The sequence below is a fragment of the Cherax quadricarinatus genome, chromosome 78 (genome assembly GCF_038502225.1).
Source record: "Cherax quadricarinatus isolate ZL_2023a chromosome 78, ASM3850222v1, whole genome shotgun sequence".
Lineage (NCBI taxonomy): Eukaryota > Metazoa > Arthropoda > Malacostraca > Decapoda > Parastacidae > Cherax > Cherax quadricarinatus.
The window spans coordinates 2,669,054-2,681,987 of NC_091369.1; the positions used below are offsets into that span (position 1 = coordinate 2,669,054).

Below are 12,934 nucleotides of genomic sequence, written 5' to 3' on the forward strand. Positions count from 1 at the left end.
ATACTTTAATATTCCCATTTTTATACATGTATAGGAGTTTAATGGCCAATTCTGCACAACACTTGCCCGAAATGCTCATCTCAACTATGGGTTTTTTCCATGCACAACTAAATGTCGCTCATCTCTATACAAACACTACCATGCTGAAATAAAATATTATTATTAATTCTCAGGAGACATCAAAAATAATCACACTTACCAGTCTTTCTTATAGGTGGGACAGTGTCAGGTGTAAAGCCAGGTGAACTTCTCTGTGACAAGGTCGATGATTTATTTGGGGATGCGAGGTTCGTTTCTCTGAAACTTGTTTTTGTTTTAGCTTCCTTCTCTTTATTTTCACCTTTCCCTGTTTTATGACCTTCTTTACCTTCAGGTGCTTCCTTATCAATCTTTGCATCTTTATCGCCATCTTCCTTATCCCTGCTTTTATCTTTTTTTGGTGTAAGATCTTTTTTACCTTTACACGTCTTCTTATCAGCCTTTTCATCATCCCCATCTTCCTCATCTTTATTTTCACTCTTCTCTGGTGTAGTCTCTTTTATATTTTCACATGTTTTCTTAAATTTTGCAAGTTTATCTTCTATCTTAACCTTATTCCCATCTTTTTTTGTCAAGTGGTCTTTATTACTTTCACGTACCTTATCATCTGCTGAATCTCCATCTACATCTTCTGTCTCCAATGTTTCATTAAGACTTTCTACTTCTGAATCCTTTTCTGCAACAAATGTATCATCATCATTGGAATCTGCCTCAAGGTCTTCTTCCCCATCTCCACCTGCGTCTGTCTTCATTTTTTCCTCTCTGTTACCTTCCTCATTTTCATCTGTGCCGGTACTTTTCCTTTTTTTCGATGGTGGACAATCTTTTTGGGATTTTCTTTCCTTGGGCACTTTTGTTATTGATTTTTTTGTGGTTTGATTCCTTTTAGATTTTTTTATATCTTCTTTATCAGTCTTCTGTTCTGGGGTAGTATCTTTTTTCATCTGTGGCCTGCCAACAGACTTCTTTCCATTCTTACCCTTGGCAATTTTTTCCTTCCCCTTACTCAGAGCATTTTGTGGTCTTTTTGTCTTGTTTTCCTTCTCCTCATCGGACTTGTGTGGAGAACTGAAATTAGGAAACATACAAGGAGCATGTAAAACAAAGAAACATTCAAACTAATACTGTATTTTAATGGTGTCTATGGCGATCTTCCTATCCTGCCAATTTTCATTTCACACACACTTCTCACTTCTGCATTCCTTTGATACACATCTCTTGCTTCACATTTCTGATGGATACCTTTCTTATTATGCACTTTTGACATCTCTCTCTTGTTCACATTTCTCATGGGTACCTTTCTCATTATGAACCTTTGACACCTCTCTCTCTGACTTCTACATATATTTGACTCATGTTTCACTTCCAAACATTTTTTAAAACCAATTCCTCACTAGAAAACTTTTATTACAATACCGTACGTATTTCTAATGCGTGTCTGTGGTCACTACTCTTAGCCAGGGTACCTTATAGAAGCAACTTCCTCCTCTGCTGCCTCCTCTTCACTGTCACTCTCAATTACTCGTACTTTATGTGGCACTTTCTTGGTAAGTGACTCTTTGCCCTTCTTCGAAGTCATCCTGAAAAAAAATTTAAAAAATTTAAGAAATGGTTATTTTTTTCTATATATTTGCTTTGTTCTTACTGGTCATTTCCCTTGCTTGAGGAAACAGCAGTGACTAATGTTTTTCAGAACTTGGGGAATGGTAATCAGGTTTGATCCAAGGAAGAGGAGGGTAACTACTATCTCTTGGATTAAGAGCCCTTCACCAGCAGCAAGGCATCACCAGCCCCCCCCCCCCCACTTTGGAGGGGTAGGGATATTTGCAGTCTGAGGGGGGGCATCTGAGCTGTAGTATTGGCACACCTCTGACAAGACAGTGATAGTGATGGTAAATTTTTTTTTCTTTATTGGGTCACCTGACCTCAGTGGGAGAAGGCCTGTGTGTTAAAAAAAAAAAATGGCAACCTACAAAAAAATAGTCAACTCAACTTCAAAACAATTATCTAACTTTAGTGCTGAATGGCCCATTTACTTTTTGCAAAGTCTGACAAATATAGTAATGCTTAACTAACATTATCATGCATTTTTTTATTATTATTATTATCACACTGGCCGATTCCCACCAAGGCAGGGTGGCCCGAAAAAGAAAAACTTTCACCATCATTCACTCCATCACTGTCTTGCCAGAAGGGTGCTTTACACTACAGTTTTTAAACTGCAACATTAACACCCCTCCTTCAGAGTGCAGGCACTGTACTTCCCATCTCCAGGACTCAAGTCCGGCCTGCCGGTTTCCCTGAACCCCTTCATAAATGTTACTTTGGTCACACTCCAACAGCACGTCAAGTATTAAAAACCATTTGTCTCCATTCACTCTTATCAAACACGCTCACGCATGCCTGCTGGAAGTCCAAGCCCCTCGCACACAAAACCTCCTTTACCCCCTCCCTCCAACCTTTCCTAGGCTGACCCCTATCCCGCCTTCCTTCCACTACAGACTGATACACTCTGTAGTGGAAGGAAGGCGGGGTAGGGGTCGGCCTAGGAAAGGTTGGAGGGAGGGGGTAAAGGATATGAGATATTTAAACTGTACTAACGTTTCATTGCTTGTTCCTTGTGAACTTCCCTCAGATGAAAGCTCCTCCTTTTTTGCCTTCGGAGCCGAGAAGAACGATCTGTTGAAAATGTGAAAATGTCACACTAAATTTTATGGGTTATATATTATAAATTATATAATATACCACCAATGTATGTATATTATTTCAACCATTGCATAAATATATGATAATGTGTAGATCCACAGGTAGGAAATGCCAATAAACTTAATCTTCAGCATTTTCATAAATCACACTAGCAATGCTTGTTTTCCCAATAAGTCTTAAACCCATGTGGTCAGTGAGCTCAAGAAATGGTGGAGGCTCGAACCATTTATTGAAGCCCTGTCAGTGGTCAGTCTTGCCGTTGATCACATCAAAAATCACAGCTTACTATCTTAAGATAAATCTTGAGGATTAACATTATGATTATAGAATACTCAAAGGGAAGTAACCCATGGAGGTCAGTGTCTGGGAAATGTGTAGTATAACACAAAGTGAGACTTGTTAAGATTTCTATTCTGGAATAGGGAGTGTTAGCCACCAAGGATAACCCAGGGTAAGGAGTGTTAGCCACCAAGGATAACCCAGGGTAAGGAGTGTTAGCCACCCAGGATAACCCAGGGTAAGGAGTGTTAGCCACCAAGGATAACCCAGGGTAAGGAGTGTTAGCCACCCAGGATAACCCAGGGTAAGGAGTGTTAGCCACCAAGGATAACCCAGGGTAAGGAGTGTTAGCCACCAAGGATAACCCAGGGTAAGGAGTGTTAGCCACCCAGGATAACCCAGGGTAAGGAGTGTTAGCCACCCAGGATAACCCAGGGTAAGGAGTGTTAGCCACCAAGGATAACCCAGGGTAAGGAGTGTTAGCCACCCAGGATAACCCAGTGTAAGGAGTGTTAGCCACCCAGGATAACCCAGGGTAAGGAGTGTTAGCCACCCAGGATAACCCAGGGTAAGGAGTGTTAGCCACCCAGGATAACCCAGGGTAAGGAGTGTTAGCCACCCAGGGTAAGGAGTGTTAGCCACCCAGGATAACCCAGGGTAAGGAGTGTTAGCCAACCAGGATAACCCAGGGTAAGGAGTGTTAGCCACCCAGGATAACCCAGGGTAAGGAGTGTTAGCCACCCAGGATAACCCAGGGTAAGGAGTGTTAGCCACCCAGGATAACCCAGGGTAAGGAGTGTTAGCCACCCAGGATAACCCAGGGTAAGGAGTGTTAGCCACCCAGGATAACCCAGGGTAAGGAGTGTTAGCCACCCTGGATAACCCAGGGTAAGGAGTGTTAGCCACCCAGGATAACCCAGGGTAAGGAGTGTTAGCCACCCAGGATAACCCAGGGTAAGGAGTGTTAGCCACCCAGGATAACCCAGGGTAAGGAGTGTTAGCCACTCCGGATAACCCAGGGTAAGGAGTGTTAGCCACCCAGGATAACCCAGGGTAAGGAGTGTTAGCCACCCAGGATAACCCAGGGTAATGAGTGTTAGCCACCCAGGATAACCCAGGGTAAGGAGTGTTAGCCACCCTGGATAACCCAGGGTAAGGAGTGTTAGCCACCAAGGATAACCCAGGGTAAGGAGTGTTAGCCACCCAGGATAACCCAGGGTAAGGAGTGTTAGCCACCCAGGATAACCCAGGGTAAGGAGTGTTAGCCACCCAGGATAACCCATAATTATATAACATAAACATATGTGTAATTATAAACATGACTGAAGACGACTTATTGCACCACTATTACGACTCATGGGGGAAGCGCTACACCCGTATGGGCGGGCCACTCAGTGCCTGGGGAATGTGAAGGAATCATCATAATAGTCAAGATAACTGCAGTTCCCTGACTGACGACAATTTTATCAACCAAAATATAAAGAGACATTCCCAAGAATTAACCACCACAGGGTTTAATGGTCCTAAATCAACTTCCACTGAACTTTAGAGGCACAACCCAGAACTAGAGGTTCCCGGAGGCGCCATTAAGTCAGTAATGGGCAGCAGGTGCAATAATGTACTCACAAAATGGTCTTTTGCACCATTATAAACACTCAAAGTCAGCCTGATGCTTTTTCCCGGGAAAACTTGACGGACTTTTGGCGCCATCTGGCGCCCCCGCCAATTTTAAATCCGGATAAATGGTTCTCCGAAACATTTATCCGGATAAATAGATAAATAGATAAATGGTTCTATGAACCCTTTATCCAGCCCATCAATCTTGAAAATATTGATGGATTGGTTACATTGACTCCAGGTTGAGGGACTGATTACCTCAAACTCCTGATATTCACTTTCGTATAGGACTGATGAAGCCGCTGTGGGGCGAAACGTTTCCTAAATAAAGATACCAAAGTGTTGCACATGGGTCTAAATCATCATCTTCGAACTTCAACCCGGGATAAAACTATGTAAAAAATGTCAATCTTTCCACACACACACACAAAAAAAAAAAAATGGCCATTTAGGCATAAACAAAATGGATATTATTAAGCAGTTTAAGTTTATTCAGGTATACATAGATACATTTCGCCCATACATTGGTTTCATCAGTCCAATACAAAGCAAAAAGGCGTAAGGAGAGGAGTAATTTGAAGTAATCAGTCCCTCAGCCTGAAGTTGCTGTGTTCACTCTCAATCTTCAACTTGTCGATTTTTCAACCATCTATCACATACACAGATACAGTTACATAGACTATAATACATATTAACATGTGTAGAGAAATTAGGATAACCCAAAAAAGTCAGACAAAGTGACTTATTTCCATTATGGTATTTTAGTTTTGTCCCCCAGGATGCCACCCACACTAGTCAACTAACACCCAGGTACCTACTTACTGCTAGGTGAACAGGGACAGCAGGTGTAAGGTGACTAACACCCAGGTACCTAATTACTGCTAGGTGAACAGGGACAGCAGGTGTAAGGTGACTAACACCCAGGTACCTACTTACTACTAGGTGAACAGTAACAGCAGGTGTAAGGTGACTAACACCCAGGTACCTACTTACTACTAGGTGAACAGTAACAGCAGGTGTAAGGTGACTAACACCCAGGTACCTACTTACTGCTAGGTGAGCAGGGACAGCAGGTGTAAGGTGACTAACACCCAGGTACCTAATTACTGCTAGGTGAACAGGGACAGCAGGTGTAAGGTGACTAACACCCAGGTACCTAATTACTGCTAGGTGAACAGGGACAGCAGGTGTAAGGTGACTAACACCCAGATACCTAATTACTACTAGGTGAACAGTGACAGCAGGTGTAAGGAAACATGTACAGAGTTTCCACCCTACCAGGGGATCGAACCAATTGTAATTATTGAAATACTCTTGGTAAGATATTCTTTTGGGTTATCCTAAGTAATTTTGGGTTATCCTAAGTAATTTTGGGTTATCCTAAGCAATTTTGGGTTATCCTAAGTAATTTGCACATATATAACTGTGCAAAAAACTGTAATTACCCAAAAATTTAGTAATCTTGAGCTTAAATAAGGTTGGTGACCGTACGAGTCCCTATATTTCAACAACAAACAGTTGTTTACATCTTTGGTGTCAGTCAGTCAGTCAGTCAGCTTAATAAGTCAGTAAGTTTATTTAGGCACAGGTACTCATAAGTACAAATATATATATAAATTACCTAGGATAACCCCCAAAAAACTCAAAGGTCCTCAAAAAACACAAGGATCCCAGTGGAAATAAGTCACTTTTTTTGGGGTTATCCTGGAGGATAATTTACATGTATGTTAGTGTGTGTGATAATTTGTGTATGTGTATTTATGTGTAGATGGACCTGAATAAACTTAGTAACTGGAAGTTTAATTTATGTCGCCTGTAACATGTTGAACTTTTTTTTTTTTCGTTGATTCTTACGAGAAACTCCAGTGATAACAGGCATCATTAATAATAATAATAATAATAATAATAATAATAATAATAATAATCTTTATCTCTACAGCTACATGATAGTGGCCTGGTGGCCCGGTAGCTAAAGCTCCCGCTTCACACACAGAGGGCCTGGGTTCGGTTTCCGGCGGGTGGAAACATTTCGACACGTTTCCTTACACCTGTTGTCCTGTTCACCTAGCAGCAAATAGGTACCTGGGTGTTAGTCGACTGGTGTGGGTCGCATCCTGGGGGACAAGATTAAGGACCCCAATGGAAATAAGTTAGACAGTCCTCGATGACGCACTGACTTTCTTGGGTTATCCTGGGTGGCTAACCCTCCGGGGTTAAAAATCCGAACGAAATCTTATCTTATCTCTCTTATCTTATACAATTTATACAGACCATAGCTGACATCAATCATATAATAATAATAATAGTAGTAATAATAATAATAATTATGTCTACCAGTACATGATATAACTTATACAGACCATAGCTGACATCACTGACATACTACATAGAAAGTTCCTGGTTATGTAGAGCATTTCCTGCAACTTAGGCTAATTTTGTTCCCCAGGATGCCACCCACACCGGTCGACTAACACCCAGGTACTTACTACTGTTAAGTGAACAGGGACAGCAGGTGTAAGGAAACACGCCTAATGTTTCCACCTGTACCGGGGATTGAACCACGGACACTCAGTGTGTGAGGCGAGAGCATTGCCTACCAGGCCACGGGACACCCTCCAGGCCATGGGTAATTTACACCATGTAAATTATTGTACTTATGTGTACCTGTTCCTAAATAAACTTGCTCACATACTTAATGAACCTAGAGCTACCTGACACTAACATGTTCAGTTATCTGAAGGGGAGGAACCTTTCAAGGAAGGTTCCTTGATGCCAGTGAGGGGCTTTTGATCTTAAGAATTGAACCTATATGCCCCTTCCTTGCACTGAACCTAAATGCCTTCCATTTCCCTAGGTGCTCTATGACACCTATGGGTCTAGCGCTCTCCCCATGAATATAATAATAGTGTACCTTCACTATTAACACAAAAAAAGTGTAAAATATTACCTTGAGAAGATTGAATGTATTTGCCTGCTTAGAATTTTATATCATTATTTTCCACTTTTTCCATCCATCAGATAAAAATTTGTAATCTTTACTCAGTAGTTGAAGGAACTGATCACATGGGTATAAAAGGTGACATTTAGTTTAAATTACTTTACTATCGCTAAAATATCATAAAAGTTACAGTAATTGTATTTTCATAGTTAATACAAGAGGTGTTATCCTAGGTAATTTACACTGTATGATAATTGTTCCTATGTGTACCTGTGCCTAAATAAACTTAATAGACTAAAAAATAGATTCATTGTACAGCACTACAGATTTGAATTTGTTTAAAATAGACCTATAGTATTGTAGGTAATATTTGCTTTTGATGATATCTTTCATCTTAAGTCATAACCCTGCAAGTGGTAATTCAGAAAAGTGTGGCAATGAGAACCTATATTTTGCAACATGTCACCCATGTAAAATAAAAGTTCTCTCTGCTTAAAGTGTATTTGAATTACAGTACATTATTCTTATCTCTTAAAGGTTGTTGTGATGGGGAGTATCGGCACTCAGACAGCAGGCTTTGTACCTGTAAGTTTCGGATCTTTTGTATTTATCTCCACAATTAAGAATGAAGATGCATGCACACAGTGTTGCTTGCCACTGAAAAACGATGCCAGTACTTCAACGGATGAATCAGCAATATGTGTGGAAAGTTTTATGGGTAGGTTAGCTTTCTGTGCCGGCTAATATCCATGAAAATTTTATTAAAAATAATTTTTTATTACTGTTAAAAAAATAGTTCCAGTCTTAAGGCATTTGAAAAGAAGCACCAACTTCAGTTTGGTATTTTTATTAAAATTTGTAATCTATATAATATTTTGATTTTCAACTATAGTACTGTATAGTATTTTACTAAACTTATTTTCAGCAAGCAAAACAAATTGCCATTCACCTAGTGTGAGAAAAAGGCGTGGACGCCCTAGAAAACATCCTGTATCTACTGAAGTTGGTTCTGAAGCTAAACATGGCAATGTTTCATCTGAGGAACAAAAAATAGAAACCCATGGTATGTGTATTTCAGCTAAATGGAATTATGCAAAGAGTACTTCTGTTATATTTCATCCATTTATAGTAATGGGCTAAATTGATTAAACTTTACATCCTTTTGCCCAAAGAAGCATTGTATGTACACGCAATATAGTATTTAGCAATAGTTAGTATCTTCATCTTTAGAATAATTAACTTTAGTAAATCATATGTATTAAAAAAGCTAAAACATACTGTACATATTACCTAATATAGAATAACTACACCTAATACAGAATAGCTATACTTTTCCTGTATTTATCTATTGCAAGAATTGTGAGGTTGTACTGATAGTCCAACACCTTTCAATAGATTGTCCCATTCACCAGAAAGCATGCCATCTTCATTTTGGACGTCTGTACCTTCAGTACCTGATATTTTATACTTTGCCCTCCCTTCTCTTTGACAGTCCTGCTTTTGCTGCTGACACTCTTTACTTTCCTAAACTGTAACCACCAGTCTTTTAGCCAGTGATCTTTCCTCAACACTACCTCACCTCTTCCTCGTCCTCTTCCCATGAATATAATAATGTATCTTGCTTTCTTAGCTGACTTCAGTTTACTTTAGTTACTGTGATTCCAACCTTCCCCTTTCCTTTTTTTCTGCCAGAGTCCTTTCCTAAACTTCACTATTTTCCACCCTCTACCATCTCTTTCATCTAAGCCATGTAATGTTGCAAATCCTTTATGGGTTTAACACTTTCTATGAATATAACATTCTATTAATGGTTTCATGCCTTGATAAACATTGCTTTAAATATGGCAAATGGAATGTTTCCTATGTAGAGAAGAAAAGATTGGAAAGTCATGATGAGGTATTGTCAGTTTCATTTTTGATTAGGGAATGTAAATTTGATAATATTGTTGATTGGTTAAAGATACCATAATAATTTTGAAAAATGATATATTGATATGAGACTTATCTGTCAGTTCACACAATGAAGGTGTTTTTTTTTTTTCAACAAGTTGACCGTCTCCCACCGAGGCAGGGTGACCCAAAAAGAAAGAAAATCCCCAAAAAGAAAATACTTTCATCATCGTTCAACACTTTCACCTCACTCACACATAATCACTGTCTTTGCAGAGGCCCCCAGATACAACAGTCTAGAAGCATATATAACATACCCCTCCAAACTGCCAGTATCCCAAACCCTTCCTTTAAAGTGCAGGCATTGTACTTCCCAACAAAGAAAGTATCTTTATAAAAATTTGATGATTTAGCAGATTTTCATTTCCATTGATCTGTTAAGAGGATAACAGGAATGGTTATAGGAGGCCGAGAAAATTACATGCTGTTCTTATTGAATGAGAGAATATTAATGATAAAGTAACAGGGACTGTATGGAAAGTGTAGAAGACCAAGTTTTGCATCATCCCTTTGATGCTCTCGGCTTTGATCTGTAGCAGGAAGACTTTAATATAGAATAAAATAAATGGATAGAATTGATGCAGTTGAAATAAGCTTGATACTTAGTATATTTTGTGTGGTATCATTATGGGTTAGGAGATTCTTTCGCTGGTTTGGACAGGAGAGGATGACAGATGTTGTATTAAAACAAGATACAGGGAGTGAGGTGGAAAGAGTTATATTAATTGGAAGGGACCCAGTATTGCAAAAGGAGAAAACCATTCACCAAAGTAAGCCTTACCAATGCTATATAAAGTTTGGCAGTGTACTTTTATATGCTGCAGTAAGTAATGATGCACTTTCATTTTTCCAGATGAATTTGTTCACACCAGAATTAAGAGAGAAAGGAAAGTCCCAGTGAAGTTTGATCCCAGTGATATCTTCAAAACAACAGCTACAAGCATACCAGCTTCGGAATTCAAACTGAATTCCGAAATGGAGGAAATCGAGACCATTAATGAAAATAATAAGCTCTTCGATTCTGACAGCGACTGGACAGATGAGGAGATTTCCACTAACAAAACATACAACTCACATGAAGACAGCACCGAGACAATCTTACAGATCTCGGATGCTGCGGAAAAGAGCACAACCATTAGATACCCTCAAAATAATAGGACAGATAATGCTTACCATGAGGAATCAGACAAAGAAAAAACAGGTGAAGGTGAACATACAACACATGGAATATTACACAAAGTGAATGTCATGAAAAATGCTGCTGCTGAGGAGGAAGCTATACCAACTTGTAAAAGAAAGAGAACAGTAAATTACTCTGGAAGTAAAAGAAAACGAAAATGTGCAGGGAGTGGGCCTTACACTTGTCAGCAGTGTCAGATTGATTTTAAACTAATTTCAATTTACAGTAAGCATATGTTAAATCATGAAATTGCTGAAGGGAAACACTCAGTTACTTGTAAAGTTTGTGGCAAGATGCTTTCGTCACATGTCAACTTGCGTCGCCACATGATGATTCACACGGGAAAGCCTTTCACATGTGAGATGTGTGGGAAAGGATTTACAGGACGTTACTTGCTGCGAGAACATTTAGCAATGGAACATAATCAGATGTCCTCAAACAAACAAACCCCAACAAATCACCAGTGTCATGTATGCAAGAAATACATGTCTACTAAGACAGCTTTGCAATACCATCAGGCACAGTTACACACTTGTGTGAAATGCAATGTAAAATTGCCTTGCAGAACGAGCTTGCGAGACCACGTGTTGCAAGTCCACGATCAAGTTAGTGTAACTAAAGAAGGCCGTTTAAAGTGTACTCAGTGTAATAAGACATTTAATTATAGACACCATTACCTCAATCACGTGGCTCAACACTCTGATGAAAAAAAGCATGAATGTCAAAAGTGTAAAAAAGGATTTTTGACCAGCCAAGCTTTATATTGTCACACAAAGCAAGTTCATGAGAAGTACAATTATCGTTACCCATGTGAAGTGTGCGAAAAAGTATTCATATGTAATGCAAAATTAGTAGAACACATGAGAACTCACACAGGAGAGAAGCCATTTGAATGTGGTATATGCAGTGTCGCTTTTGCTGCCAAGGCTACTTATAAATCTCACATGAGGGTGGTTCATAGTCAAACTCCAAAACAGAAAAGTAAAGATGTGCCTTTATTGTATAAATATAATTGTCCATTGTGTAATGTTGAGGATCTAAAAGCAGACGAGTTAGAAAATCACTGCTGGAGTAAACACAATGCAACTGTGCAGTTTTCCTACGAGGTGCCAGAGAAATTACCCCAGGAAGCTGTCAAGGTAGATGGCACCAAAAGTATCGTCTTATCCAGAGCAAATGCAAATATTTCAACTTTAGAAGGTAGTAAAGAGATTGTTTTATCTGAAGGAAGTACTGAAATAGTTGTATCTGATGGAAATACTACAGAAATTCTTCTGTCAGAAGAAAGTACAGAAATTGTTGTTTCAGAGGAAAGCTCAGATTTACACTTGTTTGTTAATGAAGGAAGTAAATCTGCAAGAACAGTAATGTTGTGCAAGATAGTGACACACTAACTTGAGACATTCTAATACAGTACAGTGCACACTGCTGCACTACTGAAGGATGTAATAGGAATTATTTAACTTGATACTGTATATACTGTATGTGTGTGTGTGATTTTTTAACTCGCTGGCCATCTCTCACTGAAGCAAGGTGACCTGAAAAAGAAACGCTTTCGGCATCATTCACACTATCACTGTCGTGCCGGAGGAGTGCGGATACGACATTTCAGACAGTGATGGTGTGAATGATGGTAAAAGCGTTTCTTTTTCGGGTCATCCTGCCTCCGTTGGAGACAGCCAGTGTTAAAACTATGTATATATAAACTATGGCCTTCCTGTGGATAAACTAGATATCTCCCTCTAGTTTTAAGTGAGTTGGCTGTGGACCTGTTTTCAAAATGTATGGAAAATTCCTAAGACAATTGCCAGATATATCTATATTCAGAATGTAAAGTCTTTTATATCATAACGAAGCCTGACCGAATTTTTGATAATTGCCATGTCACTAATGTTATGTTCGTTAGGCCATTACTACAATATCAGTGCTTGTGGGCTGGCTGTCTTCTAATGCTTTAATATTCATTCTTTCTGGCACTAGGCACTGGCATGCCTGGCACACTTAGGTGTCTTCTGCCTCCATACCTCATTTGAGCAAAATATGTTCCCTTGAACAAATTTGCTTGGACTTCCTCTTTTCTGCAGCAATGGCAGCTCCTGATGTGATGATTGCACATGAAAGGCCTAGAGCTGTCATTCAGCTCTCCCTGTGGTTGTTTTGTATGTTGTGTCTCTTGTTTGCAATTATTGCATAATGCATATATGTATGTATTATTTATAATTGTA

At 39.4% G+C, this 12,934-nt stretch overlaps 2 protein-coding genes across 3 annotated transcripts in view; one reads left to right on the top strand and one right to left on the bottom strand.

Moving 5' to 3' along the window:
* DNAlig1 (DNA ligase 1) overlaps positions 1-4,759 on the bottom strand; it is a 30,342-nt gene extending 25,583 nt beyond the window's left edge. The window contains exons 1-4 of one of the 2 annotated variants that reach the window (XM_053795285.2): positions 4,651-4,759; positions 2,641-2,718; positions 1,506-1,619; positions 200-1,107 (exon numbers count right to left, since the gene is read on the bottom strand). In XM_053795285.2, the coding sequence (XP_053651260.2) occupies positions 200-1,107; positions 1,506-1,619; positions 2,641-2,718; positions 4,651-4,670 (1,120 nt within the window). In that variant the 5' untranslated portion in view covers positions 4,671-4,759. Of the gene's footprint in view, positions 1-199; positions 1,108-1,505; positions 1,620-2,640; positions 2,719-4,582; positions 4,627-4,650 lie in introns of those variants that run through there. The other variant, XM_053795284.2, reaches the window with a different exon arrangement.
* Positions 4,760-6,144: 1,385 nt separating this feature from the next.
* On the top strand, positions 6,145-12,538 carry LOC128701547 (zinc finger protein 260). The gene is made up of 4 exons (XM_053795286.2): positions 6,145-6,209; positions 8,117-8,297; positions 8,505-8,642; positions 10,383-12,538. Exons 2-4 carry the CDS (start codon positions 8,126-8,128, stop codon positions 12,101-12,103), a joined length of 2,031 nt encoding a protein of 676 aa, XP_053651261.2. The 5' UTR covers positions 6,145-6,209; positions 8,117-8,125; the 3' UTR covers positions 12,104-12,538.
* Positions 12,539-12,934: the final 396 nt, after the last annotated feature.

Coding starts and splice junctions, on each gene's coding strand:
- LOC128701547 (XM_053795286.2), top strand. CDS start 8,126: ATGGGGAGTATCGGCACTCAGACAGCAGGCTTTGTACCTGTAAGTTTC. Junction 8,298..8,504: donor ATGTGTGGAAAGTTTTATGG/GTAGGTTAGCTT, acceptor ACTTATTTTCAG/CAAGCAAAACAAATTGCCAT. Junction 8,643..10,382: donor ACAAAAAATAGAAACCCATG/GTATGTGTATTT, acceptor TCATTTTTCCAG/ATGAATTTGTTCACACCAGA.